Source organism: Maylandia zebra, linkage group LG11 (genome assembly GCF_041146795.1).
Source record: "Maylandia zebra isolate NMK-2024a linkage group LG11, Mzebra_GT3a, whole genome shotgun sequence".
Taxonomy (NCBI): Eukaryota; Metazoa; Chordata; class Actinopteri; order Cichliformes; family Cichlidae; genus Maylandia; species Maylandia zebra.
The window spans coordinates 19,273,868-19,301,674 of record NC_135177.1 but is presented as its reverse complement, the minus strand read 5'-3'; the positions used below and the strand labels follow the sequence as shown (position 1 = coordinate 19,301,674).

The 27,807-nt window shown below is 39.0% G+C and overlaps 1 protein-coding gene and 1 long non-coding RNA gene across 2 annotated transcripts in view; both read left to right on the top strand.

The window, feature by feature from the left end:
• The first annotated feature begins 4,210 nt into the window (after positions 1 to 4,210).
• On the top strand, positions 4,211 to 5,098 carry LOC143421070 (uncharacterized). Its single transcript, XR_013100799.1, has 3 exons — positions 4,211 to 4,390; positions 4,769 to 4,912; positions 5,025 to 5,098. It is a non-coding gene; the product is annotated as an uncharacterized LOC143421070 (long non-coding RNA).
• A 25-nt stretch (positions 5,099 to 5,123) lies between these two features.
• The window catches only part of si:dkey-233k19.3 (dynein axonemal heavy chain 11), a 38,215-nt gene continuing 15,531 nt past the window's right edge, over positions 5,124 to 27,807 (top strand). The window contains exons 1-53 of the mRNA XM_076889941.1: positions 5,124 to 5,218; positions 5,303 to 5,492; positions 5,591 to 5,690; positions 5,829 to 6,040; positions 6,190 to 6,411; positions 6,493 to 6,660; positions 6,793 to 6,909; positions 6,997 to 7,134; positions 7,232 to 7,347; positions 7,453 to 7,648; positions 10,066 to 10,170; positions 10,304 to 10,699; positions 11,292 to 11,624; positions 12,091 to 12,345; positions 12,456 to 12,625; positions 12,705 to 12,927; positions 13,055 to 13,171; positions 13,252 to 13,338; positions 13,425 to 13,583; positions 13,808 to 13,891; positions 14,020 to 14,178; positions 14,278 to 14,400; positions 14,720 to 14,842; positions 15,350 to 15,574; positions 15,659 to 15,750; positions 15,830 to 15,956; positions 16,518 to 16,670; positions 16,765 to 16,998; positions 17,610 to 17,741; positions 18,420 to 18,580; positions 18,790 to 18,946; positions 19,066 to 19,211; positions 19,297 to 19,413; positions 19,504 to 19,642; positions 19,833 to 19,925; positions 20,009 to 20,203; positions 20,280 to 20,357; positions 20,457 to 20,589; positions 20,686 to 20,813; positions 21,072 to 21,220; positions 21,321 to 21,471; positions 21,572 to 21,703; positions 22,069 to 22,242; positions 22,841 to 23,045; positions 23,420 to 23,585; positions 23,811 to 23,913; positions 24,609 to 24,848; positions 24,927 to 25,088; positions 25,192 to 25,385; positions 25,503 to 25,665; positions 26,075 to 26,198; positions 26,408 to 26,550; positions 27,452 to 27,613. Of these exons, the coding sequence (XP_076746056.1) occupies positions 5,148 to 5,218; positions 5,303 to 5,492; positions 5,591 to 5,690; positions 5,829 to 6,040; positions 6,190 to 6,411; positions 6,493 to 6,660; positions 6,793 to 6,909; positions 6,997 to 7,134; positions 7,232 to 7,347; positions 7,453 to 7,648; positions 10,066 to 10,170; positions 10,304 to 10,699; positions 11,292 to 11,624; positions 12,091 to 12,345; positions 12,456 to 12,625; positions 12,705 to 12,927; positions 13,055 to 13,171; positions 13,252 to 13,338; positions 13,425 to 13,583; positions 13,808 to 13,891; positions 14,020 to 14,178; positions 14,278 to 14,400; positions 14,720 to 14,842; positions 15,350 to 15,574; positions 15,659 to 15,750; positions 15,830 to 15,956; positions 16,518 to 16,670; positions 16,765 to 16,998; positions 17,610 to 17,741; positions 18,420 to 18,580; positions 18,790 to 18,946; positions 19,066 to 19,211; positions 19,297 to 19,413; positions 19,504 to 19,642; positions 19,833 to 19,925; positions 20,009 to 20,203; positions 20,280 to 20,357; positions 20,457 to 20,589; positions 20,686 to 20,813; positions 21,072 to 21,220; positions 21,321 to 21,471; positions 21,572 to 21,703; positions 22,069 to 22,242; positions 22,841 to 23,045; positions 23,420 to 23,585; positions 23,811 to 23,913; positions 24,609 to 24,848; positions 24,927 to 25,088; positions 25,192 to 25,385; positions 25,503 to 25,665; positions 26,075 to 26,198; positions 26,408 to 26,550; positions 27,452 to 27,613 (8,442 nt within the window). The 5' untranslated portion in view covers positions 5,124 to 5,147. The remainder of the gene's footprint in view (positions 5,219 to 5,302; positions 5,493 to 5,590; positions 5,691 to 5,828; positions 6,041 to 6,189; positions 6,412 to 6,492; positions 6,661 to 6,792; positions 6,910 to 6,996; positions 7,135 to 7,231; positions 7,348 to 7,452; positions 7,649 to 10,065; positions 10,171 to 10,303; positions 10,700 to 11,291; positions 11,625 to 12,090; positions 12,346 to 12,455; positions 12,626 to 12,704; positions 12,928 to 13,054; positions 13,172 to 13,251; positions 13,339 to 13,424; positions 13,584 to 13,807; positions 13,892 to 14,019; positions 14,179 to 14,277; positions 14,401 to 14,719; positions 14,843 to 15,349; positions 15,575 to 15,658; positions 15,751 to 15,829; positions 15,957 to 16,517; positions 16,671 to 16,764; positions 16,999 to 17,609; positions 17,742 to 18,419; positions 18,581 to 18,789; positions 18,947 to 19,065; positions 19,212 to 19,296; positions 19,414 to 19,503; positions 19,643 to 19,832; positions 19,926 to 20,008; positions 20,204 to 20,279; positions 20,358 to 20,456; positions 20,590 to 20,685; positions 20,814 to 21,071; positions 21,221 to 21,320; positions 21,472 to 21,571; positions 21,704 to 22,068; positions 22,243 to 22,840; positions 23,046 to 23,419; positions 23,586 to 23,810; positions 23,914 to 24,608; positions 24,849 to 24,926; positions 25,089 to 25,191; positions 25,386 to 25,502; positions 25,666 to 26,074; positions 26,199 to 26,407; positions 26,551 to 27,451; positions 27,614 to 27,807) is intronic.

Genomic DNA, 27,807 nt, shown 5'->3' with positions numbered 1-27,807 from the left:
CCAGGGGCCAAAAAAGTAGTAATGCATTTTAAGGTAGGAGTGAGAGGCCGTATAAAGCCCCCGGGCTAGACTTTGGACAAGCCTGACTTATGAAATTACAAGAAAGCTTGCCTAATTCAGTGTTCTGTAGACAAACAAGACAAAAACTGAGCTTTCTGGCAAAAATACACAATGCTATAATTAGAGGAGAAAAGATGCAGCTCCTAAACCCAACCTCAGCTATGAAGCATGGCGGTGAAGGAGACATAATATGGTGTAGAAAACCTGAATGCCCTGCAATAACTAACTTAATTAAAATTGCCTACTGGGGAATGTCAAGGCACAAGTCCAGCACAGATAAGGAGAGGCAGGGTTATGCAATGAGACAATGACATGTACACAAACAGCAACAAGATAACATTTTTATAGAGATGAATGATGTGTTGGTGGGATAGGCTTTACTTCTGTTGCGACCATGACTCAACAGAAGAAAATGTATGGATGTAAAGAAGTTGTATATAATGGAAGTTGTGTTTCAGTACAGAGACAGCTATCAGAACTGATTTTAGACTCAGACATTTGCTTTGTCACTAGTGCTTCCCAGATTGACCAGACTGTTTTGATGAAGGGCCATTTTGTGATTTATCTTAGAAATCAATGCAGCGTCGTCAACAAAACTCTCGACACCGTCAATCATTGATATGATGCTTCACACTACAAATAGTCCTTGTCCTATTTTAGAGTACAGATGAGAAAATGCACATATAGAGTATAGAAAATTACAAATACACAGTTTTAACATTCACGATTTAAATAATTCAAAATAGTAGAGTTATTATAGTTTTGTGTTTTCTAATAATTTTTTATCATTTTAATTCATTTTGACTTTTTGTTTTGAATTCACTTTAGTTTTTATTGTATGAAAGTATTTCGTTTCAGTGTTAGTTTTTTTGTCTTTTTGATTATTATTTTAATGTTATATTTTATTTTTGCATGGAGAGCATTTGTCAGTATAAAATCAGTCTAGTATTACAATAAAAACACAGAACTTCTTGAAAGCAGTTGACTCCCACTGTTGCAGACATCCAACGTCTCCATAAACACGTTTTTTCACGTTCATAAATAGTTTTTTTTAACCAAACTTACAAATACTAAAGCTAAAAGTTTTTAGTCTCTATTTTTTATTTTGTTTTAGCTTTTCATGTTCACAAAATTGTTTTAGTTTTGTTTGTTTGGTTTTTTTTTTTTATAAGTCAAGTTTTTATTTAACATTTTAACTAAAAGGTTTCGTCACATTCTTTATTAGCTTAGTTAACCATAATAAGGTTGATGAATAGTTGCATAAACAGTCAGTTTGCACCTTTGTGGTGGCAGACTCAACAACTCCATAGAAATTTTTGGAAGGCTAGCCCAGCAGTGTAACAAGCCTTGGCAAGAAAATTATTGAGGTGGCAGGTACGGTGCCAGGTTTGAACATCACTGTTTTTTTTAATAAGAAATCATTTTTGGTTTTTTAGAGGGTAAAAGTGACACAGTCTGTCCTGAGCACCTCCTGGATCAGAAACCGTTAACAGAATGTAAAATTAAAAAATTCTTATCTTTACATTGACAACAAAGCTATGTTGTTGGAGTTGAAGCAATCATTTATACAGTGCTGTAATTGTACTTGGAAAGGGTTCCAAGATGTTTGCCTTTCTCTCCCTCTAGCTGTGATGACTGTGATGAAGGTTTTATGGTCCTGGTCCACTTTAGGCTAATAGGGTTTCTGATTCCTTGGCAAAGTGAATGACTCATGTTGTCAACCACGTTAACATCTGTGCTGGATTTCAGAGTAAAATGAGTGTGTGGATTACATCAGAAGCCATCTTCATCTTAACTGCTTGAATGCATTGCTTTCAAACTTGTTATTATCACCATAGCAACAGGCAATCCCCTTCCCGTAGGTGGTCTTGTCATTGTTAGTGATGAGGTCCAAAATGGTAGTGCCACCTGCATATCTGAGGAGTTTGTCTCACTCTCCTCTTCCTTTTCCCAAGGAACCTTCTCTTATAGTGAGAAAAATAAGAAAACAATGTCACTCACAGAAAGAAGGAATACACACACACACACACACACATGCAAATATATACCACTCAGTTAATTTAATTTCCCAGGCACCCCAGACATTACAATATGCATGTTATTTATTTAGTTATATCAAAGCAGTCAGACCCCTAGGCTGCCCTGAAATAAGGTGTTGTAAAGTCACTTGTGAGTGTCCGTATCAGTCTGTGGGTGAAACACATGTATTCACTGGTTGCTTTTTAAGCACACCTTGCTAGTGCGAGTGTGTTGAATCCCTTTTTTGTCTTCAGAACTGCTTCTCTTCATGGCATAGGTTCAACAAGGTGCTGGAAACATTTTCATAGATTTTGGTCCATATTGATGTAATACATCCTCACACATGATAGTTGCTGCAGATTGGTCGCCTGCACCTCCATGATGTGAATCTTCTACATCCCAAAGCTGCTCTGTTGGACTGAGATCTGGTTGTGAAAAAGATCTGAGATGATTTAAGCTTTGCAACATGGTGTGTTATCCTTCTGGAAGCAACAATACCCCAGTCAGATGTGTATTAAACAATGCTTAGTTGGTACTAACAGGCCCAAAGTGAGCCAAGAAAATGTACTGCAACAGTCTGAATGGTTGATAATAGGCAGGATGGATCCATGCTTCCATGTTGTTTATGTTTATTTTTTGATTGTATCATCCAAATGTTGCTGCAGTTATTAGAAAAGATTTACCAGAGCAGGCAACATTCTTTTTCAATCTTCTATTGTGGAATTTTGGTGAGTCCATGCAAATTGAAGCCCCAGTTTCCTGTTCTTAGCTGGCAGAAGTGGTGAAAGTGCAAGAGAACTGGTCTGGTCTTCTGCTGCCATAGCTCAGCTGCTTCAAGTTTTAACATGCTGTATGTTCTGAGATGCTCTTCTGCATACCTTGGTAATTTGATTTACTGCTCCTAGCAGCCCAAAGCTTTCTGGCAACTCTCCTCTCAACTCTGACACCAACAAGGCAGAGAACTGTGACTCACTGGATATTTCTCTTTTTTGGACTGTTCTCTGTATACCCCAGAGATGGTTGCAAGGGAAAATCCCAGTAGAATCACAGTTTCTGAAATACTCAGACCAGGTTAATGAACGATTAGATCATCTTTCTTCCCCAGTCTGATGCTTGAACTTCAGCAGGTCATCTTGATAATGTCAACATGCATGCACTGACCTGCTGCCATAGACTGATTAGATATTTGGTTGAGTTGGTGATTGGCTGAACTGGTGTACCTAAAAAAGTGGCCTGTGTGAGCCTACTCTGTAAAGTAATGAGTGCACATTATCTTTCCGGGCCCATCAGATTTGAATGTTTATTTAAGCCAAGAATCTTTGGAATGCTGCAAATTGTATAGAGTAATGATGAGTAAAGTGAGTAACAGACCATGCCAGACATAAATGCAATAATATTTAGGCAAACTTCTCATTTAAGGCTAAACCCGGAGGGTAGGAAGTGTGTTGAGCTCAACTAATTGGAACAAAATTCAAAAATTAGAGCTTAAATACAGAATTGCCTGGAGTATGTTTACTGGACAAATGGTTGCAATAATAGTCCAGTAGTTATAGCAAAATGGCTCTGACTCTTTGCTGACTACAAATGGTGATAGAAGAGCAAACGAGACAGCTGAAAGTGGTTTAGATCACATTTTAACATGAAAGGTATCATTGATAAAGGGGAAAACCAGGTAATTAGCATTCACTCCTGGATATCAGGTTCACAGTATAAAAACACCAAAACAGGGTACAAACTGTTCAAGCCACCATGCATTGGTGTGGAATACAAATCACAGATAGTCTGGAATTATATCGACATTATAGGGCCTTTTCAGTAATCATTACACTTCCAGTCATTTTAAACAAGCTAAAATAGGGTCCTGTCTTTACTGAAGCTAGCCGGCTGACACTTACGTATCCGGCAGTGATTGAAGGTCGTTGCTAAGCAACGGAACGCTGAACCGCCCTACTATGCAGCGCTCTTAGAAAAGCACATAAAGCGAAGTTAACACTATCCATGAGCGAATCTAATGGATAATGTATAACTGCTGCAAGTAAGTTGATTTTTTCGAACGTAGTGCGGCGCTAAAGCATGCCATCTTGGCAGAGTAGTCATGGACGAGGAAAAAAATAGTCCGTCTTTTCTTGAGGACCACAGAGTTAAGTTTGTCGAGGAAAAAGTTTGCGGGCTACTGCGGGTGCACAGCCAGACATGGCAAAGAAATGCTGTCAGCGAAGAGTTTCAAGGACCTCTGAAGAACTTCTTTGAAAAGCAGTCGCTTATATTTTTCTCTTCCTCTAAAAAGGGCTGTCTGGTTGCTTCTAATGAGGTATGTCTGTTACAGATGTTGCAGAGTCTGCTGCGTGTGTTCTTACAGCAGACATTTTGACATGTCATAGCAGGAAACTCGCAGGTATAATCATGGCAATTTTCACTTAGGGAAGATTCTTCTTTTTATGTATGTTGGTTTGCTGTTACTGGGGCACTTCATCATTAAAATGATTGATTTCACCTGCAATTTTCCTACTACACAGGTAAAATGTCTGCTTTGAAAATGCAGTGCCAAAGCGCATTCTGTATAATACTGTCTTAGAGTATTTATTATGGACTCATCAACTAGCAAAGATCTTTTAAAATGAAACAAATAAATCGTTTCATCATGACATATTTAAAAGTCTTGCAAAATCTCACATTATTTCAAACGCAGGTTCCACCAGATGCGAAAAATGAACAAATCTATATTCTCAAGAAGAGAGTTGTTCCAGTCACCTCTGAAAACTGCAGGGAACTGCTGCTCTTTGGCCTTTTGACTCCACCAGTTCTCCTGCAGCTGTCATGTGCAGTTAAGCAGGTGACTGTGCCACCCATTTTCATACACATAAGCCATAAAGAAGCTTTTCTTTCCATTTCTAACCTGCCTGTGTGGGTTCTGGGTGAATTGGTTATGTTTTTGTCTTCGCAAGATATGTGTTCCACTGCTGTCCGACAACAAAAACCATCAGACTTGGCCACTTCTGATATCTGAAGACATCCTTCGACATGTGGAAATCATGTGCAGTCAGACCTCAGTTGTGCAGGGACGGGTTATGGGGAAAACTGTCCTCCCTATTCCAATAGCAGCTGACTGGATGGAAAAGCCACACGGCATCTTTGAAAAGTAAGAAAACAACCAAGCATACAGTGTAATCTTTGACACTATATATTTTAAGTAAAGCACTCACCTTCTATTTTCCTCCTTCAGGCATGAAAACTATGACAGGGCAGTAGCCCATACCATAGAGACCCAGGTCATCAACTGGACAAATCTGATCCAGAAAATTTTAAAGGAGGATTCATCAGACAAACTAATAACAGGCTGTAATCCAGGGCCCAGTGCAGAACTGAAGTTTTGGGCATCCAGGAAGAACAACATAGAGAGCATTTATCATCAGGTATACTTCCTAACCACATTGGTATTCACCAAAACACGTTTTAATATCTTTTCATCTCCTTCTACGTCACTATTTGCTAAAGTTGTATCTTGCTGTAGCTTCAGAGTCCAGTTATTCAAATGATGGTGAAGATGTTAGAGACGATGGATAGCAGCTATCATCCAGCAATCAAGATGCTAATTGGAAAAGTGTGTGATGGTAAGATTACCGTGTCACTTTTTTAAAGACAATGGGTAGTGTCTGCCTTGAACAGCATAATATCACCTCCATCTCTGTTATACAGTTAGAGGTTAACATATGATTATGATATATATTTTTTGTCCTCAAAAAATAAAGCTCTGCGAGAAGCCGAGGACATTGACCTCCATCTACAGCCACTACATGCACAGCTGTCTCATTTGGAAAACGGAGAGCTTCAACTCATGCAAACATACATGCCGGCACTTTTTCACACGCTTTACCTCATTTGGACCAACTGCCAGTCTTACCAAAGACCAGCACGCATCGTGGTATTACTGCAGGAAGTCTGTAATCTGCTCATTGAACAGGTATAAGTTCTCATTTGAAACACCTGTATTTATAGATGTACATAGGGGGGTCCAGAGAAAGAGCTAGCTACTACCGACAGCTGACGTTACTCTGACTGTTAGCTGCTAGCATGAACAAATTCACAGATACAAAAACTTATTCCCTGTAGGCTTCTACATACCTCTCTGCAGATCTGCTTCTCAGAGAGGATCCAGAGGAAAGTCTACAAATGGTAACGAGAGTCATAAAGGTTTGTAGGTGTTTCAAAGACAGTTACCAGACCCAGAGGGAAAGACTTGCCAGCCAAGTGAAACATGCACCCTGGGATTTTCCAGCTGCTTTGATTTTCTCACGTTTCAACCAGTTCTTTAATCGTATGAAACAGCTTGAGGTGAGATAATATTTTTGCTTTATTGGTTGTCATAGTAATGTTGTGGGTGATTTTGTTTCCTGATCATTTTTTTCCTGATAGGAATTCTTTGAAATCATGCTACACTATAAGAGAATGGAAAAGTTGCAATTTGGTGGAACTAAAGGGAAACTCTACAGTGAGCATGCTGCTAAGATGCACAAAGATTTCAGTGACCTCTGCCAAGCACTGATCCACAGTAAAAACTGCCCGCTTGACTTGAACTCTCAGGTGATACTATTAATAAAGATTTTTTGGGATTTATAATAATAATCATAAGGATTATTTTAATATTATTATAATACACATGGATGCACTAGTGTTCATCATTAAATACTGTTGAACTGTTGTTTCTCTCATTAGGGTTTTGAAAGTGAGTATAAGAATTTCAAGATTAAGATTGCGGACATTGAATGCCGCCTTGCTCGCTTTCTGTGTTTGGCTTTCAAGGATTGTTCAGGCCTCGAGTCAGCAATGAAAGTAAGTAAGACTGCATGCTAGTGTGGTAATGCATTATTTACCAAGTGAATGGTGAACAACAAAGACTCAGAGTGTTTCGGCCCGTAGATGCTAACTATTGCTGGACCCTTCCTGGAGAAAAGACAGATTAGACAGATATTTGGTCCCAACTTCCTTCTGCTACAGCAACATTTCAGAGAAGAGCTGGAGACGTGTAAACATCTGTTGAAATTACAGCTTAATCAGGTACTCCAAGCTAAAACTGGATACTAGCAGTATGCATTCACTGCACAATAGATATTGTTAATTAGATTTTTTTTCTATAATCTCACTGTGTTTACAGATGGAAACTAGTCTGGTGAAGAACATGGCACACACATCTGGAGCTTTCAAGTGGGCAAAAATGCTCAGAGAACGCATTCAAAGACCGTGGGAAAAATTCAGATTGCTTTTTGGCAAGTCAGTAAAAACAAAAATTAGAATATGTTCTAAGCATAAGTTACACTTCTTGTCTTTATTGATTATATTATTGAACAGAAAGAGATTTATTTTTCATATTTCCAGGCCTGCAGAAGGAGTAGACATGGTTACCGAGTACAGCATGTACACAGAGATCTTGAATCTACTAGACCAGTTTGAGAAGGACATTTACTCTGACTGGTGCTGTGGCTTAGAACAGACGTGCCTGATTAACCTGAACCAGCCACTTATCTCCAGAAATACCTCTTCTGGCCTGATTTCGGTCAACTTTAATCCAAAGGTAACCAATTTCATGGAAATATGAAAGTGTACACCTTTCAATGCTCAACTTACTCTTTGACTGAGAGCATGCAGTGGCCCACTGCTAAGGCACCCTCAAGATCCCTAAAAACTTCTCAAAGAATACAATTCAAATGATCCAAGAATCATTATTTCTTACCTCAAACTTTTAATCATACTGCTGACACAGTTTGCAAAGTACAAAAATAGTAGCAGTGTTGCAGTGGAAGGAGCACATTTCCATATTTAGTTATTTTATTCCTTAATTTTTTTTCTGTAAATTGATACAAAGTTTTCCCTGATAGGTGCCAACACCATCACAACAAACACTGTTGCCCTGGCAACCTGGTGTTGATAGTACCAATAATTCTGCACCAGAATTAATAGTACTTCTTCTCGTAATCATCTGCGGTGTCATCCAGAATGTCCTGGTAGAGTGTTTTGCCATAATTCTTCTTGTAGTCTTCCTTGATCCTCTTCATGTCAATTTCAGATCGTGATCAGATCGGGCGATCGTGGCTCAAAGCTGTGTAAAGCGCTTTGGGGTCCCTAGGGGGGACTAGTAAAAGCGCTATACAAATACAGGCCATTTACCATTTACCCATTACCTACTCACAGCATATCAATGTTTATGCTTTCGCATACCTGCTTTATCAGTAGCAGAGTATTACTTATACATAATCAAGGACAGGAATATAGATTTTTTTTTTTTTGTTCAAGTTAGACATGACCAGGCTTTTGTAGATATAGAAGCCTCACTCTTCTGGACGTGGAGGTGGGTGTGCTATTAGACAACCCACTCACCACTTTAATCACACTCTAGATTTTGTTCTAACATGTGGCATAGAAACTGAACATTTAAGTAAGCACAAGTGTTTTCTGAAAGCCCTCTCTTGTCTGATCATTTTCTAATAACGTACATTTACAATAATTGATTACACAGCAGTGAGGAATAGATTTCAACACAGATATCTTTCTGAAAGTGCTGTAAATAGGTTTAATTATATAATTCACTGACTTTTACTCCTGAATGTCACTCCGACAGAGGTCTTGTTAATAATTTTATTTCTTCAATATGTGTGGCTCTGTATGCTGTAGCTCCTGTGAAAAAGGAATATAATTCTCAAATGCATTAATGCACCTTGTAAGCTGGAGAGGAAATGGTGTATCACAAATTTAGAAGATCATCATTTAGCCTAAAAGTTGTTTGCTGCTTTGTAAAAAAAAAAAAAAGCCCTCTGTAGAGCTGGAACATCTTAATATTCATCATTGATTGAAGAAAATAAAGAATAACCCTATATTTCTCCTCAGCACTGTAGTCTGGCTGACAAAAAGTCAGAGCTCTGTTAACATTAACTAGTAATGATTCCTTGAATTTGTTCACAAATAAAAATTTAAACCTTACTCAAAATCATCTCACAGATGTAACATTATCTACATTTATTTAGTATCTTTTACTCCAATTGATCTTTCTGAGTTAACTTCAGTAATTACTTCCTCCAAACCATCAACGTGTCTTTTAGACCTCATTCCTACAAGACTGCTCAAAGAATTCTTACCATGATGTTATGCTTCAATCTTAAATATGATCAACCTATCTATAATAATTGGCTATGTACCACAGGCCTTCAAGCTGGCAGTAGTTCAACCGTTACTTAAAAAGCCATCTCTTGACCCAGCTGTGTTAGTTAATCAGAATCATATCTATCTAATACACTCCAGTTTGTCCATGTAAATGGAGTGCCCTCTTCACTAAGGTTAATTATGGAGTTCTGTAGGCTTACATGTATTTAAAAGTAAAATGGGAGGGAGAGCCTTCAATTATCAGGCATCTCTTCTGTGGAATCACTGTCGCCAGAGCACTTGCTCATAGGGGGTCATATGACTGTTGGGTTTCTCTCCGTTGTATTATTGTTGGGTCAACCTTACAATATACAACTTCTTGAGACGAGTCTTGTTGCTATTTGGCGCTGTGTAAATAAAATTGATTTGAACTGAACTGACAAGGCTTTTAGTGCTGCTGCCCCTCTGCAGTACCTTATTTCTGGATGTTTTCAGCTAAAATGCCACTTACTGATGCCTTTGACTTTTGTGTGTAAAATAAATGAATCCGAATTTTTATTATTATTACAAGCTATTACTAGTTATTACCTGCATTACTGGCAGTTTCTGCCAGGCCTGGGGTGCATTTTAAATAATACTTTATGTATTTAGTGGTCAAACAAAATTTTGTTGTGAATGTCAATTTTGATGACCCTTAAGCTGCATGTGTGATGATGTTCGTGCAAGGTTTTCTTCAGATCAGTCCATTCATTAAGGAGGAGAAAAGGCATATATACATAAAAATGCTACAGTAATTATAGTATTACATTTAAATTAATTCAATTAAATTAATCAGTAATTTCTTTTACTTCTCAGCTGACTGAGGCCTTAAAGGATGTGAAGTATTTTCAGACTGTGAGTGAGATCACCATACCTCCAGATGCACTGGCTCTTTTTGAGAAGCGTGAAATGTTCACAAAGGTTTGAAAAATCATTTTAGAACTGGGCCACACAAGGTCACCCATCAAAGTTAAACAGCAGTTTTGTTTTATTTTTTATTTTTTATTTTTTATTGGCCCTAAATGCATCATTTGCTCACATTTGTATTTTTCAGTATGTGAACGGTTTGCAGCTGTTAGTACAGTGGTACAACGAGCTTAAGCAGACAGTGTTAGAGGTGGAACTCCCTCTCATCAGAGCTGAGCTGGAGTCAGTAGACCTGCAGCTGTCGAGAGCAGAGACCAGCTTGACGTGGCAGGACGAGGACTGCTGGAGCTTCATCAACAACACCAAACACCTTGTACAAGACCTTGTCTGTCGAGTTAATAGAGTGAGGGAAAACTGTGATGCCATTCAGTGTGTGATGAAGAGATGGAGCAAACAGGCCATGTTTTGCAGAAAGGACAACAAAAAAGGTTCACTCATACAACTGGACGAGAGAGGAGACTCTTTCAGGAAGAAGTACAGCTCCATGAAGAATGATGGAGACTATATACATGGGCTGGTGCAGGTGTGTGTGGCTGGATCTGTGAAGAGTAACTGAGCCATTATAGATTTTCTGTGAATAGCTAAGTAAGCACTGAAACATGTATGTTTCTGTTGGTATGGTTAAAAACAGCATTCACCTTGATTAGATTAAAGCACATTATTGGTTCTGTTCACTGACAGTTTAAAACCTTGTTTAGTTACTTTTTGTTCATTTTATTTAAACCTTGAGTTTATGTGCAGCTTAATTAAACATCACATTAGTTTCATTATGAAGATGACTTGCATATGATACCATAGATTCAAATCTAAGTTCTTTGGTGTATGTCCTGTATTGTTTAACATTAATTTTTATGCAACATGGAGCTGCTAATGCTCTTAGCTTAAAAACTTTTAATTATAATCACAATCATCTTTTTACTCTGACATTCTGGAAGTATTTTTCTTGATATAAATAGTATTAACATATTTAAGCACTTAAGAAGCCAATAAAATAAAATTACTCCAGTTGTTGTGGAATAGATAAATCCCCCCAAGCAGAGCTTCAAAAATCACGTGAAATAGAAATTATTACAAGCAGAAGCTAAATATTATTCTAATACTCTACTTCTACTCAGGAGAACATGGTTCTTTTCCATGCTGATCCGGATTCAGAAGAGTGGCAGTGCTACCTGGAATATTTGGATGACATGGTTGTTGAAGGGCTCTTCAGCTACATCAGTCGCTCTCTTCATTTCCTCGTGGAAAACATGGAGGCAGGCCTGAACCAGACTCCACTGTTTGAGGCGAAGCTAATCCTCAATGGCTCAAAGATGACTTTCTGTCCCTCAATGGAGAAAGATGCAGGAGATAGCCTCTATGAACTGATAGAGGGGCTGGTTGCAGATGTATTCAAGACTTCAGTGAATATCAGGAGAGTGGCTGCTCATCTTAGCATGGAGACTTATCAGGTACGCTTCTTTTATGTTTGAATTAGCACAGGCTTCTTATACACTTGACAAAAACTAGGAGATGTCTTCTCTGCTTTTACTGCAAAAGTCACACTTTTAGAATTGCACAATTTGAATGACTTGCTAGTTATTATTTGTCATTGTACTTTTATATGTGCTAAAATGTTCCCAGATTACATCGTAAATATGTTCCTACTAGAGCGAAGAGTACAGCCTCCCTGTCAAAAGGAGAATAGTGGTAGACTGTGTTGCTGTGTTATAAGTGAAGTACTGTTACATCCAGGGTGTTATCAGTCGCAGTCTAATTTCACAATGTCATATTTGCACATTGCTAAATTTAAAATATGTGAAAAATGGAAACATGTATTTCCTTGGTGTACTAAACTTGCCAAACTCATTGCTGTGTTTTCTTCTACAAATGGTAGCTATTCCTGATGTTTTGTTTGATGTAATATAACTCTTACAGGATGTAATGGATGGCATGCTAGACTTGCTGGACCTGAGACAGGAAATAATGGAGCGAGTGGAGAACGTCCAGAAGAAAGCAATAAATTACCAGACAAAGTTTGATTGTTATACTCATCTGTGGCAAGATGACAGGGCAGAGTTTCTCAGGCAGTTTCTCCTGTATGGACGTGCACTCACATCAGAGGAGATGGAAGCCTGTACAGGAGATGCACTCCCTGACAATCCTCCTACAATCAATAACTTCAAAGAACAAGTAAAAAATGTTTAAACTCTGGGCTAAATTCTTGCAATTCACGGGAGTTTGAGTTTTATTTTTGTTTTTTATTTTTAATTTCAATGCCTGTTGTGGTTTTAATTTTATAGATCGATTATTATGAGGATCTGCATGATGAAATTTCCCACTTTGAAGACTTCAGAGTTTTTGATGGTTGGTTTCGGGTGGACATCAAGCACTTTAAAGTCAGCCTTCTTAACACACTAAAAAGGTGGAGCTGGCTCTTCAAAGAGCATCTCTTGAACAATGTCACCCACAGGTAAATTTTATTGGCATAGATTTTAAGTTCTGGCAAATTTGTAGGATCAGTTGTTCTTACTCTAACTTTTCCCACTCAGTCTTGATGAGCTGCAGAAGTTTATCCAAGCTACTGTTGAAGGGCTAAGACAACCTATAGCTAAAGATGACAACCATGGCTTTGTGGAAGTGATGAGTCACCTGTTAGCTGTAAAGGACAGACAGAATGCCACAGACAAGATGTTTGAGCCTCTTAGAGAAACAGTGATCCTCCTGGAACAATATGGTGTGACCATACCAGACCATATCTACTGGCAAATGGAGGTAGGAAAAGAGTGAGCCAACTACAGCAATGTAATCATAAACAGTAATTTATCCACAAAGAATCAGATTACTATATTCATTATGTGTACTTTCGTGCTCCGAGTGATAACTGTAGTTTTGTCAACAGGAACTTCCAGAGAAATGGAGTGGGGCTAAAAAACTGGCCCTAAGAGTAAGGCACGAGGTGGCACCCATGAAGAATACAGAAGTGATGGTTTTAAGAAGACAGTGCATGGATTTTGAGGTGATCATATGAGAAAACTAAAATTGTACAGTGTAGAAACTATTGTAACATACGTTAAGCAACATGAACATTTTTTTCAGGTGAAACAAACCCAGTTCAGAGACATGTTCAGAGCAATGGCACCCTTCAGTTACAAGGCAGTAAATCCTTACAGTAGTCTTGAGAAAGTAGGTTTTTAATCATTGCTTGACTATCGGATTAAAACAGCATTTTATTTGACCTTTTTGGATGACAACTGCCATTTGTTTTCTAGTCAGAAAAAGCAATCCGGGATATGGAGAGAGAAGTAGCAGAGCTGCAAGAGTCTGCCAGTCTACTTGATGTTTCCATTTCTGACTACAGAGACATCAAGCTCTGCAGGCGAGAGATTACGATTCTCAAAGAACTGTGGGACATTGTTGTATATGTGCAAGTAGGTTGATTTATCAGTGATTTTTAAATGTCATTTTTTTCATGGGGAAATTGAAAAAACAAAAAAACAACTCTAGGTCTCATCACCCTACCACAATACCCCAATACATAAATGACTTGACCTGGCTGTCCTCTTTGAGACTTTGAATACCCTGTAGCCTCTAAATGTCCCTATTAAATAGCCTTAACCCACTGACCCTTCTCCATGTGTCTTTATCTATACAGAGCAGTGTGGAAAACTGGACAATGACCAAATGGAGGCAGATAAACGTGGACCAGATGGATGCAGAATTGAGGAGGCTTGCCAAGGTAAGGTCACCAACAGTGCTACATCACACCAGCTCATCTCTCCTGCTGTCTTGCTGTCACGCGCCATTGCTGTTTGTAACAGATGCCCCTAATAACTAATTATGTTTACCTACCTTCTGTTTGTGTAGGACATACAAAAGCTTGACAAAGAAGCTCGCTTGTGGGATGTGTATTCTGGATTAGACCTTTATGTAAAGAACTTGTTGACGTCACTGCAGGCTGTGAGTCAACTGCAGAACCCGGCAATACGAGAGCGTCACTGGGTCCAGCTAATTAGAACAACACAGGTGCATAAATTCATAAAGCAGAGGCCTTTTTGTAGGAGATCTCGTTGTATATTTTGCTTTGCTTAATAAACATGTTACACTTTTTTACTATTTTTATAGATGGATTTCACTGTGACAGATAGTACCACTTTGGAGGACCTGTTGGTTTTACAGCTCCATTTGTTTGAAGATGAAGTCCGCAACATAGTGGAAAAGGCAGTCAAAGAGATGGCAATAGAGAAGGTTTTTCTTCAGCTATGAACACAAACATGTTGGACATATTTTCAATTCAGTTCAGTTCAGTTCATTTTTATTTCAAACATGTGCCTTCACAATCATTACAAAATATCATTCCATTCTTTTGTTTGAAAAGGAGTATGCAGAAGTATACACTTATTAGTCCCTACCCCCCTTGGAAGTTATTAGAAACAGAATTTCACATTAAAGAGATGTGCTAAACAAATAAATAAGACATGCAGCTGTACTAGTAGCACTTTTTGTGAAGTTAGTTTATTGGTAAACTTCTATTTGCTATCAACACTATTCACTGTTTATATTTCAGGTTGTAACAGAAATAAGTCAGACGTGGATGTCAATGGAGTTTTCATATGAAGAGCATTACCAGACCTCTGTGCCACTGCTTAAATGTGATGAACAACTCATTGAAACTCTTGAGGATCATCAGGTAGATGTCTTAAGTTACTGTAAGTTATTTTACAAAAGAACAAGAGCTTGTTCTCAAGATCAGCTGTCTGTGAGAATCTCTGATAGTTAAGTGCTGAATAGAGATGAGATCACAGACGTGCCTTCCCCATTTGAGTGTCTAATAGCATGGCTGAGAGCAGAAAGGTCCCTATTGAGTCCCAAGATTTATAGCTTCTGGACAACACAGGGCATTGTTGCACCGTGGCGATCTTTGAACATGTACACCAGATGCGTTGAGGGGGTTACAGCCAGCAATTAGAACTCCTGACACTTTAGTGCCTCCATCTTTGTTTAAATATTTAAATTTGACTTGGCTTGGCATGCTGATGAGGTAGAAGATGTTTACAAATGCAGCTGATACGTGTAATGGTGTCCAATTCTGAAAATATGTTTTTTCTTTAGGATAGGTTTGATTCTATCTGCTGCACTTTAATTTTACATTAGAGCACATTCTTTATGCTTATTCTTCTTTTCCCTTATTCTCAAGGTTCAGCTCCAGAGTGTCTTTCAGAATAAGCACACAGATCACTTCCTGCACCAGGTAGTGGAACTACAAAAACAGTTGACGGTGGCTGACTCTGTGTTCATGGTCTGGATGGAGGTCCAAAGGACATGGGCCTACCTTGAAAGCATTTTCAAAGGCTGTGATGACATTTGCCAGCAACTGCCTGCAGATACACACAGATTCAAAGCAATAGATGCAGAATTTCAGGTCTGCATGTATACACAGTTTGTGTAGAGCTGCAAATTATGTTCTTGTCACCATTTGTAACAATGGGAATGTTTGTTCTTTCAGGAGCTAATGTTGGGCAGTGCCATCATTAAAAATGTAATTGAGGCCACTAACAAACCTCATCTACTGGAGAAGTTAGAGGATCTACAAAAAAGGTTCATGCTGTTTTCATCAAACTTGTGTTATACGCTTGAAGGTTTCCTGCCTACTGATCCTATTCAATCTTTCCGACAGGCTGGCATTATGTGAAAAAGCTCTTACTGAATACCTGGAAACAAAAAGACTCGCATTTCCACGATTCTACTTTATTTCATCCGCAGACTTGTTGGACATCCTCTCTAAAGGAAGTCGTCCCAGAGAAGTAAATTCAGTAAACTTTCCCTTCTTTGGGGCAGCTGTGGCTCAGGATATAGAGCAGGTCATTCAATTATCAGAAGGCAGCGTTGGCGTTATGGACAGGTCCCTGGGGTGTAGGCCTGTCCAATAGGGACTTTCAAAACGCTTGAGTGCACTGTGCATTTATAGTACTTATGCATGCATATGCATTTGGTCTAAGATAGGTTGTTTATTTTTGAGTTTGTTGTGCAGGGATTTTTTAAACAAAATTAGTTGTTTGCCCATCAAGTCAGAAGGTCTGTGCTTTGGTCTCCAGATCCTCACATGTTCAGGTTTCTGTGGGGAGGATACTGTACCCCAAATTGCTCCTGATGCATCCATCAGAGTGTGTGCATGACAGAAAAAAACTTGAAGGGTGAATGTGTGTCTAAATGGGCAAATGTAGCTTGTAGTAAAAAGTGTTTGAGCACCCGTTTAGAGTTGAAACATGCAAATCCTTTTATTTTATTTTAGTGTCTAGCCTGCGTAATAATTGCTGTGCTTAATGTGTCCATCATGCGCAAATACGACTGACTGTCTTTTGTAGGTGACCGTCCATCTCTCAAAGATTTATGACAACTTGACCGATCTTGAGTTCAGCAAAAACGAGCAGCTGAGTAATCCTAAAGTTGCTGTGGGCATGTATAGCAAAGAGAGGGAATTTGTGCCATTCCAGACTGAATGTTTGTGTCGCGGGCCGGTAAGATCATATTCATCATCAGCGAATGTAAATTATCGATCACACATCACAAAGTAGCTGAATCGTTTGTTTAAAAAAAAATACTTCCCGTTAGGTTGAGGCATGGCTCAGTCGTCTCGAAGAGTCTATGAAGGAATGTGTCAAGGGTCACCTATCCGAGGCTGTGTCCGTGTACGAGGACAGACCCAGAGAGCAGTGGATTCTCGATTTCCCTGCCCAAGTTGCTCTCGCTGGATCACAGATCTGGTGGACTAATGATATGGAACTTGTGTTCAAAAGACTGGAAGAAGGATTTGAGTCGGCGCTAAAAGACTACAATAAAAAACAGGTATGGGAGCTTAACTGACATTTTAAGGCTTTAGTTTTAAATAGTGGCAAAATAGTTTTGCCATTAAAAGGTGTTTGTCATATATTAATGTTTTTTAAGGTTAATGTGATATTTTCAAAGAAAAGAAAGTTTCGATTTGATGTCATGCTCTCGACATGCTGTGTTCAATGATCTGTATTATACATAGTGTCTGCATATACTGTGCATATGATCTGACCTGACTTGGGCTTCAGGAGCCTCACCGTCGACTCTGATCAGAGTTGTTTTATCACTCTTGTCACTTTCATCGGTACCATTAAAGGTTAACATGTCCTTGGCTGCTGTTTGAATAATCTCCCTCTCCCCCATCAACCCACGGCATTGCATTGATTGGATCTGCTGTCACACAGGAACAGGAACAAATGATTTCCAATTATCTTTTAGTAAAAACAAGAACACTAGACTGCTTTTGATCATATGTAAAGTAGACATTCGTGTAATGCTGGTAAATGACCTGCAAGTGACAGGAAAAAAAGAAATGTTAATATCAGTTTGAGGGAAATGATCTCCTGTGTGAATTTGTGTTACTCTCTTCTCCTCTTTGCTTTGAAGTTGTTGTTTCCCACCTATAGGTTTCTCAACTCAACATGCTGATTGGCATGCTACTTGGAGAGCTGAGCTCAGGAGACAGGCAAAAGATCATGACTGTATGCACCATTGATGTCCATGCCAGAGACATTGTTGCCAGCCTCATTGCTAAAAAGGTTAAAACAAATGAATAACTTCTTGCATGCCATCTCATTTTAGTCTGATTGAGCTAACTTTGGTATTATGGCAAGCTTTACTCTTACTGTATGTGTGCAGAACAAATTAGAATAGAATAGAATAGAATTCAACTTTATTGTCATTGCACATGCACAGGTACAGGGCAACGAAATGCAGTTTGCATCCATCCAGAAGTGCTTTAGTGATATAGATATATTACAATATATATTAGCAATAATATAGATATGTGAGTATATTACAGAAATGGGTCTATTATGGTATGTTATAATGTACACGGTATGAAGTATGTTGTGAATATTCTATAACTATAAGTATGTACAGGCTGTAGTGAGTACAAGCTATGTACAGGATATGAACAGGATATAAATATGAAAAACTATACAGAATATGAAATAAATAACTTTACAGAATCTGGGATATACAGCTATACAGAAATGGGAACTATGCAAGTTGTAAACAGTTGTAGGATTAAAAATTATCGAATGTACAAATTACTTTTTTTATTAATTTAAAACAGCTTGAGTTGGAATTTGACTAACTGATATCGTAACGTGGCACACTCAAAGGTATAATTCTTTTAAAGAAAATAGTCATAGCATCTCAGTATTTGTGTGGCATTTTTCATTGATGACATTTGATATGTTTTTCATTTACAGGTCACCACCTCACAGGCCTTCCCATGGCTTTCCCAGCTTCGACATTACTGGAGTGAGCAGCTTCGCCACTGCTACATCAACATCTGTGATGCTCAGTTCATTTACTCTTATGAGTATCTTGGAAATACACCACGTCTGGTCATCACTCCTCTGACAGACCGGTGACTCTTATTGTTTTTCCTTTGGCTGCTCTCTTAAGTGAGATTATCTGCCTCCATCTCACCCTCTTCTGTCACTTAGACCATCTGCATGTCCTCCCTCTCTGACTCTTCTCTGTGTTCTCTACTTATGCTTATCTGCTTTTACTCTTTGCAGACAATACACAACATTAATTGTGTAAAAAAAATTATGTTCACCTTTCACATTGTAGGTGTTACATCACCTTGACTCAGTCACTCCACCTGAACATGAGTGGGGCCCCGTCAGGCCCTGCTGGAACAGGGAAGACTGAGACCACAAAGGATCTTGGCAGAGCCATGGGTGTCATGGTATACGTCTTCAATTGTTCTGAACAGATGGACTACAAGGTGCGAAATTCCCTACATCAGAGTTATTGCCATTGGTCAGTTTATGTTTTCATTTAGAGGTTTCAGTAAAGAAATATATTTTAATGCAAAATTTCTGTGATGCTTATTTTTATGTTTAGTCCATTGGAAATATTTACAAGGGTCTGGCACAGACTGGAGCATGGGGCTGCTTTGATGAATTCAATCGTATCCCCGTGGATGTTCTGTCGGTTGTAGCGGTGCAGGTTAAAACCATTCAGGACGCCATTCGATCTAAAAAGGAAAGGTGGGTAATTGAAGAAGAATACATGAAGTTTACATCATGTTAATTTTACTTAAAAAATAAGTTAACAGTGTGTGCCACCTCACAGGTTCCTGTTCCTCGACAAGAACATTGCTTTAAAGCACTCGGTTGGGATTTTCATAACTATGAATCCTGGCTATGCAGGGAGGACGGAGCTACCTGAGAACCTCAAGTCTCTTTTCAGGTGGGAATGATGCACCCACCTTTTTAAATATATATAAAATGTCATTTTTCAGCAGAGAGTTCACCGTGTGCTTTGTCTGTCCTCCTGTAGGCCCTGTGCCATGGTGGTGCCAGACACTGAACTCATTTGTGAGATCATGCTCGTGGCAGAAGGCTTCCGTGATGCTAAGCTTTTAGCCAAGAAGTTCATCACTCTGTACACTCTCTGCAAGGAACTGCTCTCCAAGCAGGTATGAGTAAGACACTTAGTAGCTCTGTAACATTTCACATTGTTGAATTAGAACAGAGGGCACCAGTAATAAATCTTTCTAGATTTGCCTCAGGAGCACAGCAAAGCACTAGGAGTTTGTTTGGATTTATGGTTAGTGTAAACGTGGGAATGCACATTTTCATTTTCTTTTGTTATTTTTTGTTTATCAGGACCACTATGATTGGGGTTTGCGTGCTGTCAAGTCTGTTCTGGTTCTGGCAGGGGCATTGAGAAGAAGAGACAAAACAAGAGTAGAGGATCAGGTGAACTGATATGTGCATTTTATGTCATATTTTATCTAATATCTCACGCTGATATTTGATCTCATACTCATTTTAATACCAAGGTGTTGATGCGTGCACTGCGGGACTTCAACATGTCTAAAATTGTGACAGAGGATGTGCCTATCTTCATGGGACTGCTGGGAGACCTGTTCCCAGACATGGAAGTAGAACGAGAAAGAGACCTAGAATTTGAAAAGGCCATTCGAAAGACTACACTTAATCTTCGGCTGCAGCCAGAGGAGACATTTATCCTCAAGGTTTGAGATGAATCTGTTCATACCTACTCTAAAAAGGATTAAAGAACCCTCTTTTAAGCACCTTTATTTTTGTTAGGTGGTGCAGCTGGAGGAGCTCATGGCTGTACGTCACTCTGTCTTTGTTGTTGGAAATGCAGGGACTGGAAAAAGTCAGGTTAGATTTTTTTTCTGTGTCACTTGCTGTCTAAATAAATGTTCAGCTGAATTTGTAACATAAATATGAATGGTAAAGTGCTGGTATTTTTATTAACAGATATTGAGAGTTCTCCATAAAACTTATGTAAACCTGAAAAGGAAGCCTGTATGGAATGACCTCAACCCAAAAGCAATAGACAGAAATGAGCTATTTGGCTTCATCCATCCTGCAACTCGAGAATGGAAAGATGGTAAAAAAAAAATGCATTAAAAACAAGATAGCAAAACCTCAACAAAAAGACCAAATCTCACTCTTGTTCTATGCACCCCAAATTCCTGTTTGTTAGGTTTGCTTTCATCACTGATGCGAGAGCAGGCAAACATCTCCCACAGTGGACCTAAGTGGATTGTGTTGGATGGAGACATTGATCCGATGTGGATTGAATCACTCAACACAGTGATGGATGATAACAAGGTACCTCCCTCCTTTTCACTCATACACTATTGTAGACACATAGCAACCAAGGTGGTATAGATAGAAAAAGATGTTTCTCTCCCCTTCCTTCAGCAATCAGCTCCTGAAGTGTGAGTACTTGGAGGTTCTTTTCCACAGCAATGAATCATGTCATACTTGATGAGATATGGGGGTGTTTTCTTATCATTTGGGTAGAGTCTTGTCCATCATATTGGCCATTCAGATGTCGTAGTATTAATGTTTCACAATGTCTCTCAGGTACTGACTCTAGCCAGTAATGAACGTGTGGCGCTTACTTCATCTATGAGACTGATTTTTGAAATCAGTCACCTAAGAATGGCGACTCCTGCCACTGTGTCCAGAGCAGGTATCCTCTATGTTAACCAGCAGGACCTGGGCTGGAACCCGTGAGTTACACAGACTTCAAATTAATCACATAGTGTCTAATATCGGATACCTTTTCTGTGGTAATTTTGTGTAATCTTCTGGATTTGGGTTGCTGCTCAGGTACGTTGCCAGCTGGATTGACCAAAGAGAACGGCAGACTGAAAGAACCCATCTCACCATACTGTTTGAGAAATACGTTCCACGTTGTCTAGAACAGATGAAAAACACTTTCAAGACAATCACTTCCATTCCAGAGATCTCTATGGTGCAGGTGCATATGACACAGAAACATGCGCAATGCATTTATTTCTTCCCTTGTATACCTCTACTGGCAGAAAACTGAAATATAATATGCCTTTCTTTTCATTCAGACACTCTGCACTTTGCTCGACTGCCTTCTGACACCAGAAAATGTTCCTTCTGAATCCCCTCGTGAAATCTATGAGACCTATTTCACCTTTGCCTGCATCTGGGCATTCGGTGGGGCCTTGTATCAAGATCAGGTATTCATATAGTTTAATTTAGGTCAATTTTACATCATGCTGTGTACATTATAGCAGCTGTAAAGATAAGCTTTGACATGACAGTGAAATACTCTTCAGAAGTCTCTCATTCTGTGATATTTCAAACAGAAATTAATTTTATTTTCACAGAACTAAACATCAAGTGCAGTTAGACAGTACTATTGGTTGGTTTACTCAGTTATAGGATTATTTTTATTTACTTTTTCTAGCACTATTATTGTAAAATAAAATAATTCATTAAAAATGTCAGGTAAACAGGACAGTTTTTTCAAGAATAAGCTTAACTGTCTAAATGACATGATGTGAATTAATCCATAACACTGTATGCTTCATTGCTTCATAAGCTCTGTGATTATCGAGCGGAGTTCAGTCAGTGGTGGACCAAAGAGATGAAGACTGTAAAACTGCCAGCACAGGGAACAGTGTTCGACTATTACCTTGACCATCAAACCAGGCGGTTTTTGCCCTGGAGTGACACCGTGCCACCCTTTGACATGGACACTTGTACACCATTACAGGTAAGAACATACCTATAAACTGCTAGAACTCAGAGTAGATCCCTCAAGAGAGAAAGGGAAACTTTTCAAAGTGGTTTTATAAATAATTACCTTTACAATCAAAAGAAGCAACCTCCTTACAGCAAAATAACCAAAAATGAACAATGCAGTCATATTAAAAATGTATGTATGCCTCAGTGAACATAATAAGAGAGGGTAAAGTCACATCCTGAGGTTATGGCAGGGGTGCTAGAATGGATGATAGGCTTGCCACTGTGTCTGATTACCATCCAGTACTCCCTATACCAGACTGTGTGGGGGTGAAGGCATGAGCAACAAGGCTTGAGCTATCACCCACGCTCTTTTGTCTTTCTTTATGCTCCTGTGTACAGCTGTGAATGCTCCAAAGGCTCTTGCTGAGCCATAATTAGTAGGGTTTTGTTCTGAGCAAATGATGCTATTATGACAGAATAGTTGTGGCGTTCAGGGGAAATACAAGAAATTATAAATCACGCACAATTCACTGAACACATGTCTGTCAATAAATCACACTCAAAGAAAGCCATAATAAGCATGTGTGTTTCTGTTCTGTGTCTTCCTGCTGTTTCTATGATTGCAGGCTGTTCTTGTACACACAGCAGAGACCGTGCGTCTTCGCTACTTCATGGACTTGTTGCTGGAGAGGAGACAGCCAGTGATGCTTGTGGGGAATGCCGGAGTGGGAAAGACTGCACTCGTCAGGAACAAGTTAGACTGTCTGCCAGAAAGTTACATGACCACAAAAGTACCTTTGAACTACTACACCTCCTCCCTCATGTTGCAGGGTGAGTGGCGTTTTTGATTGTCATGTGGAACAGAGTAGCACATGCAATGAACTGTAGCACCACCTACTGGCAATGACTGTTAATGTCCATGCACGACTCACACACTGCTTTATTTATTTATTTTATTTATATCTCTCAAAACTGCACTGTTGTACGTAGGTGTCACTTTATATTTTTCCCTAGAATGTCCTCTATCTTTCTTAACTCTAAATTCTTATTTACACCAAGTTGAGAGAGAAGCAGTATTTCGATTATCCTGTGTGTCCAATACATGTAGTGAATTGCCAGTAAAAATCTTTGATCTTTAAAAATCTTAGTTAAATTTGGTTCAGTCAATGTTTTTATTGCTGTTCATTTGTTTATTTCTGTTGCAGCGATCTTAGAGCGACCATTAGAGAAAAGAGCAGGCAGAAGCTACTCCCCTGTAGGCAACAGAAGGCTGATCTACTTTATAGATGACATGAACATGCCAGCTATGGACAATTATGGCACAGTGCAGCCTCACACACTTATACGCCAACATCTGGATTATGGGCACTGGTAAGACGACTCTGCACACACCAAGCCAAAACAAGTCAAGTCAGAGATTCTGTATAGTTTCTCTAAGGAGCACGGACAGACATAGCATAACAGCATATGCAAGAATAAAAAAAACTTGCAAACAATATGAACAAACAGTACCTTTTTTTCAGCTGTAATCTCGTGACAGTTTTTTTTTTTTTTGATTAGCCATTGAAACCACCTTCAATTTCCTTCCTTCTGCAGTTATGACAGACAGAAACTGACCCTGAAAGAAATACATAATACCCAATATGTTGCCTGTATGAATCCAACTGCTGGGACTTTCATTATCAACCCCAGATTACAGGTATGATAGCAGGTAAAACTGTTGTATATACCAACATAATCTATTTTTCAAAAAATATAGTTATGCAGAGCAGTGCTGATGGTTTGAGTTGTAGTTTAAATTAATCTAAATTAAAGTGGATGTGCAATAATGCACAAATCCTGCATTATCATGCTTTTTTCATTGCTTTCTAATCTTCAGAAACTGTTTTGAACCTAATTTTAAATGTTGATAAATTTAATCTCCTGAGACCCTACATGCTCATATGGGGACATTACATCTGCACCTTTTACTTTATTCTGACATACAGTGTTTTATATTTGTTACTTACTTTTATACTTTGTTAAGCAATGGCAATTTTATTTACTTATTCTGTAAAATTAGCCCATTGTCACCACATCACAAATGTTAAAAAAAGTATGTAACAAAGTTTGTTTGTTTACTCAAATAAGAGCTCGATTTCAACAGTGCTTTATATTGTGAAGATATTATGGGGGTTCTATTTTATTGGTGTGGGACTTCATACCACTACTTAATACATACTACTGCTACTACAAAGAAAACACAATATGTGTCAAGAATGATTGCTACTTCTACATTCATACATTTGTCACAGTGTTTGGTGTTTAACAGAGCCCATTTCTAAGCAAGATGTTATCTATACACATATATACTAAACACATTTTGCAATTTTTGTGTGCCTTTGCTCTCTACAGAGGCATTTCTCTGTGTTTGCAGTGAACTTTCCTCCATGTGATGCTCAGAGGTCGATCTTCAGTCAGATCCTGTGTAGTCATCTGAAGCAGCAGCTCTTCAGTCCCCTTGTTCAGAGTAGTGCTGCAGCTGTCATTCAGGCAGCCATAACTCTTCACCACAAGATGGTTCATAATTTTCTGCCCACAGCCATCAAGTTTCACTACACGTTTAATCTTCGAGATCTGTCAAATGTCTTTCAGGTATTGCCCATAGTAAACACTCATACAACTTGACTTGTGTATTAAAAGTAAAATATTAATATGATATGTGAAATTAAGGGCATCCTCTTCTCTGGACCTGAGAATGTGAAAGACAGCGCTGACCTGGCACAGTTGTGGCTCCACGAGTCCTGCAGAGTATACTCAGACAGACTGGTAGATCTAAAGGACCTGCAGCTTTTTCAGAAGTTCCAGTTGGAGACTATGCAAGAATGTTTTGAGGTGCAAAGCAGCTTTTGAGAAACAGAATAAACTGCTGCTTTTCATCATCACATAAAAACTTTACCCATTATTATTACTATGCCTGTTTCCTGTTTTCTTCTAGGGACTGGAGGATATAAAGGTGAAAAAGCAGCCCCTCCTTTATTGCCACTTTGCCCAGATGGGTGAGAAAGCCTCCTATACCCCTGTCACAGACTGGTCTGCACTCAGCACCATCCTCACGGATGCCCTGGAAAGCTACAATGAGATTCATCCAGCCATGAACCTAGTGTTGTTTGAAGATGCCATGCAACATGTGTAAGTGGAGCTGGTTTCCATATAAATATCATAGTTATAATAAAACTATGTCATACTGGAAAAATAATATGATGTAAATATAATTAGAACTATAATGAAGAGATGTGTTATTGCCAGCTGCCACATCAGTCGTATCTTGGAAACTCCAAGAGGTCATGGCTTACTGGTCGGAGTCGGGGGCAGTGGGAAGCAAAGCCTGACTCGTCTGGCTGCCTACCTATCCTCTGTGGAAGTCTTCCAAATTATTCTGAGTAAAGGTTACACAGTCCAGGACTTCAAGGTAAATACTTGGTGACAGATTAGAGCCAAGAACATGAACCACTGTTTGACTTTCACAGGTTATGAAAATGTAGAGGAAAAAACGTTCTTTAAATCAAGGTGCCTTTAAAGAATACCCAGATGAGCTTTCCTTCTCGCCGAATGCAGCATATTGATATAATTCAGTTTTGCTGAGATCCTCCAGTGATGCATAAAATAATTGTCAGATACTATTAAAAGACACTGGGCAATATTTTAATACATTATTGATGAGGTAAGCCTATCAATTTATCATTTAAAAGCCTCTTAAAAAATCTAAGTGTTAATCATGGGATTTTAGATATCCAATTGATGAATTTATTGAACAGTTTGATCTTCATGCCACTCAATATGAATATTATCCATTCATGGCCTGTGTGGTTTTTGTGTAGATGGATTTGGCCGGTTTGTTCCTGAAGGCTGGAGTGCAGAACAAGCGTGTGGCTTTGCTCCTGAGTGACGCACAAATATCCGATGACCGGTTTCTGGTCATTATTAATGACTTTCTGGCATCAGGTCAGACCCAAACTCCAAATTAATTTACACTGTGTTGTTTCATCTGTTCACCTGACTCATATACCTGTTCGGTATATGTAGCATTTTTTCTTTATGATTGTGAAGTACAATCATACTTCAAATGCATTCAGCCTCTAAGATTGTTCTGTTCTGAATATCCATCATTAGCATTTGCTAGTCTGTAATAATGACTGTGTTTTGCTGTACAGGGGAAGTTCCTGAGGTTTTCAGTGAGGAGGAGATTGAAAGTATTGTGTCTGGGGTGAGAGCTGATGTGCGAGGCCTTGGTCTTCTGGACAACAGGGAAAACTGTTGGAAATTTTTCACAGATCGAGTGGGACTACAGCTCAAGGTTTAGTCTTTCAGATTTCGTATGTTTTTTTTAATCCACCAATGCATTTAAATTTAACATGTTCTGTTAGAGTTTTAATGGTAATCTGTCTTCTACAACAACAACTACCCCCTGATCCTTTAAAAGGTTCCAGTTATGCACTGAAGGCTGACATTAAAAAGTGAGATTATTAGCTCTGGATGAATTCAGGGCTGAAAATACACTGCATGAATTGAGTGCCCGGATCCCGAAGAACATCTGGAATAACCTCTCTCTTTTCTCATTTCAATTTTATTATAAGCTGTTAAAAAGTAAGAATTGAAATGTTTCATTTTTGCCCTGTCTTCGTCCCCAAAACACCCGGATCCCAATCTGGATCAGGATTGACTCCAAAAGTTAATCACCTCCAGGCTGGGTCAAATCCTACTACTGGTAAATTTATCATGCAAATCCATTCATAACTTTTAGAGAAATTCTGCTACCAAACAAACAAACTAAAATAAAGAGAAATTCTTACACATACATTAGATTTGAGCTGGGGAAATTAAAAGCACAGCTGCTGTTTAATATTACTAAATATGTTTAACAAGCTGAATTAACCAAGCCTGACAAAGTGGGGGGGTTAAAAGGAAGGAAATTCTTTTCTCAGTCACTACACATGTATGCCATCCAGCTAGTGTTTGCGCCAGGGCCTCTGGTAGCGTCACCGTCTGCTCCAGCCAACTGGGAATGTAGCTCCTGTCTATGTGCCAAGGTGTTGAAAGTGGGGGCCCAGGCTGCTGCCAGTTTCCCTTTGGAGATGCATCATTTCAATGTCTGTGACCTGTGTTGATTTTCCTACGTGTACTCTTTGATGAAGTGTGTTTCTACTAATCTTTTAGTGCACATGGTAGACTTTCTCTCTTTGCTTTCTTCTTTGCAGGTAGTCCTGTGTTTCTCTCCTGTGGGCAGTGTTCTGCAGGTTAGGGCTCGTCACTTTCCAGCCCTCATCAACTCCACAATCATCGACTGGTTTTATTCTTGGACCCCTGAAGCTCTGCAGTCAGTCAGCTACAGGTTCATCCAAGAAGTTGAAGGCATTGAGGTCAGGCTTTTGAACTCAAGAACAATATCTCATAATGTCTTATAACTTAACGGTCATATTCTGTACAACACAACATGTGCCAAATTACTAAAAAAAACAATATCAGCTGTCAGATATGTATGCAGCTGGTACTGTATCTTGCCTAGGTTTGTCATGTACCCTGATATTCGGGACTCAGTTGGACTTTAATGAAC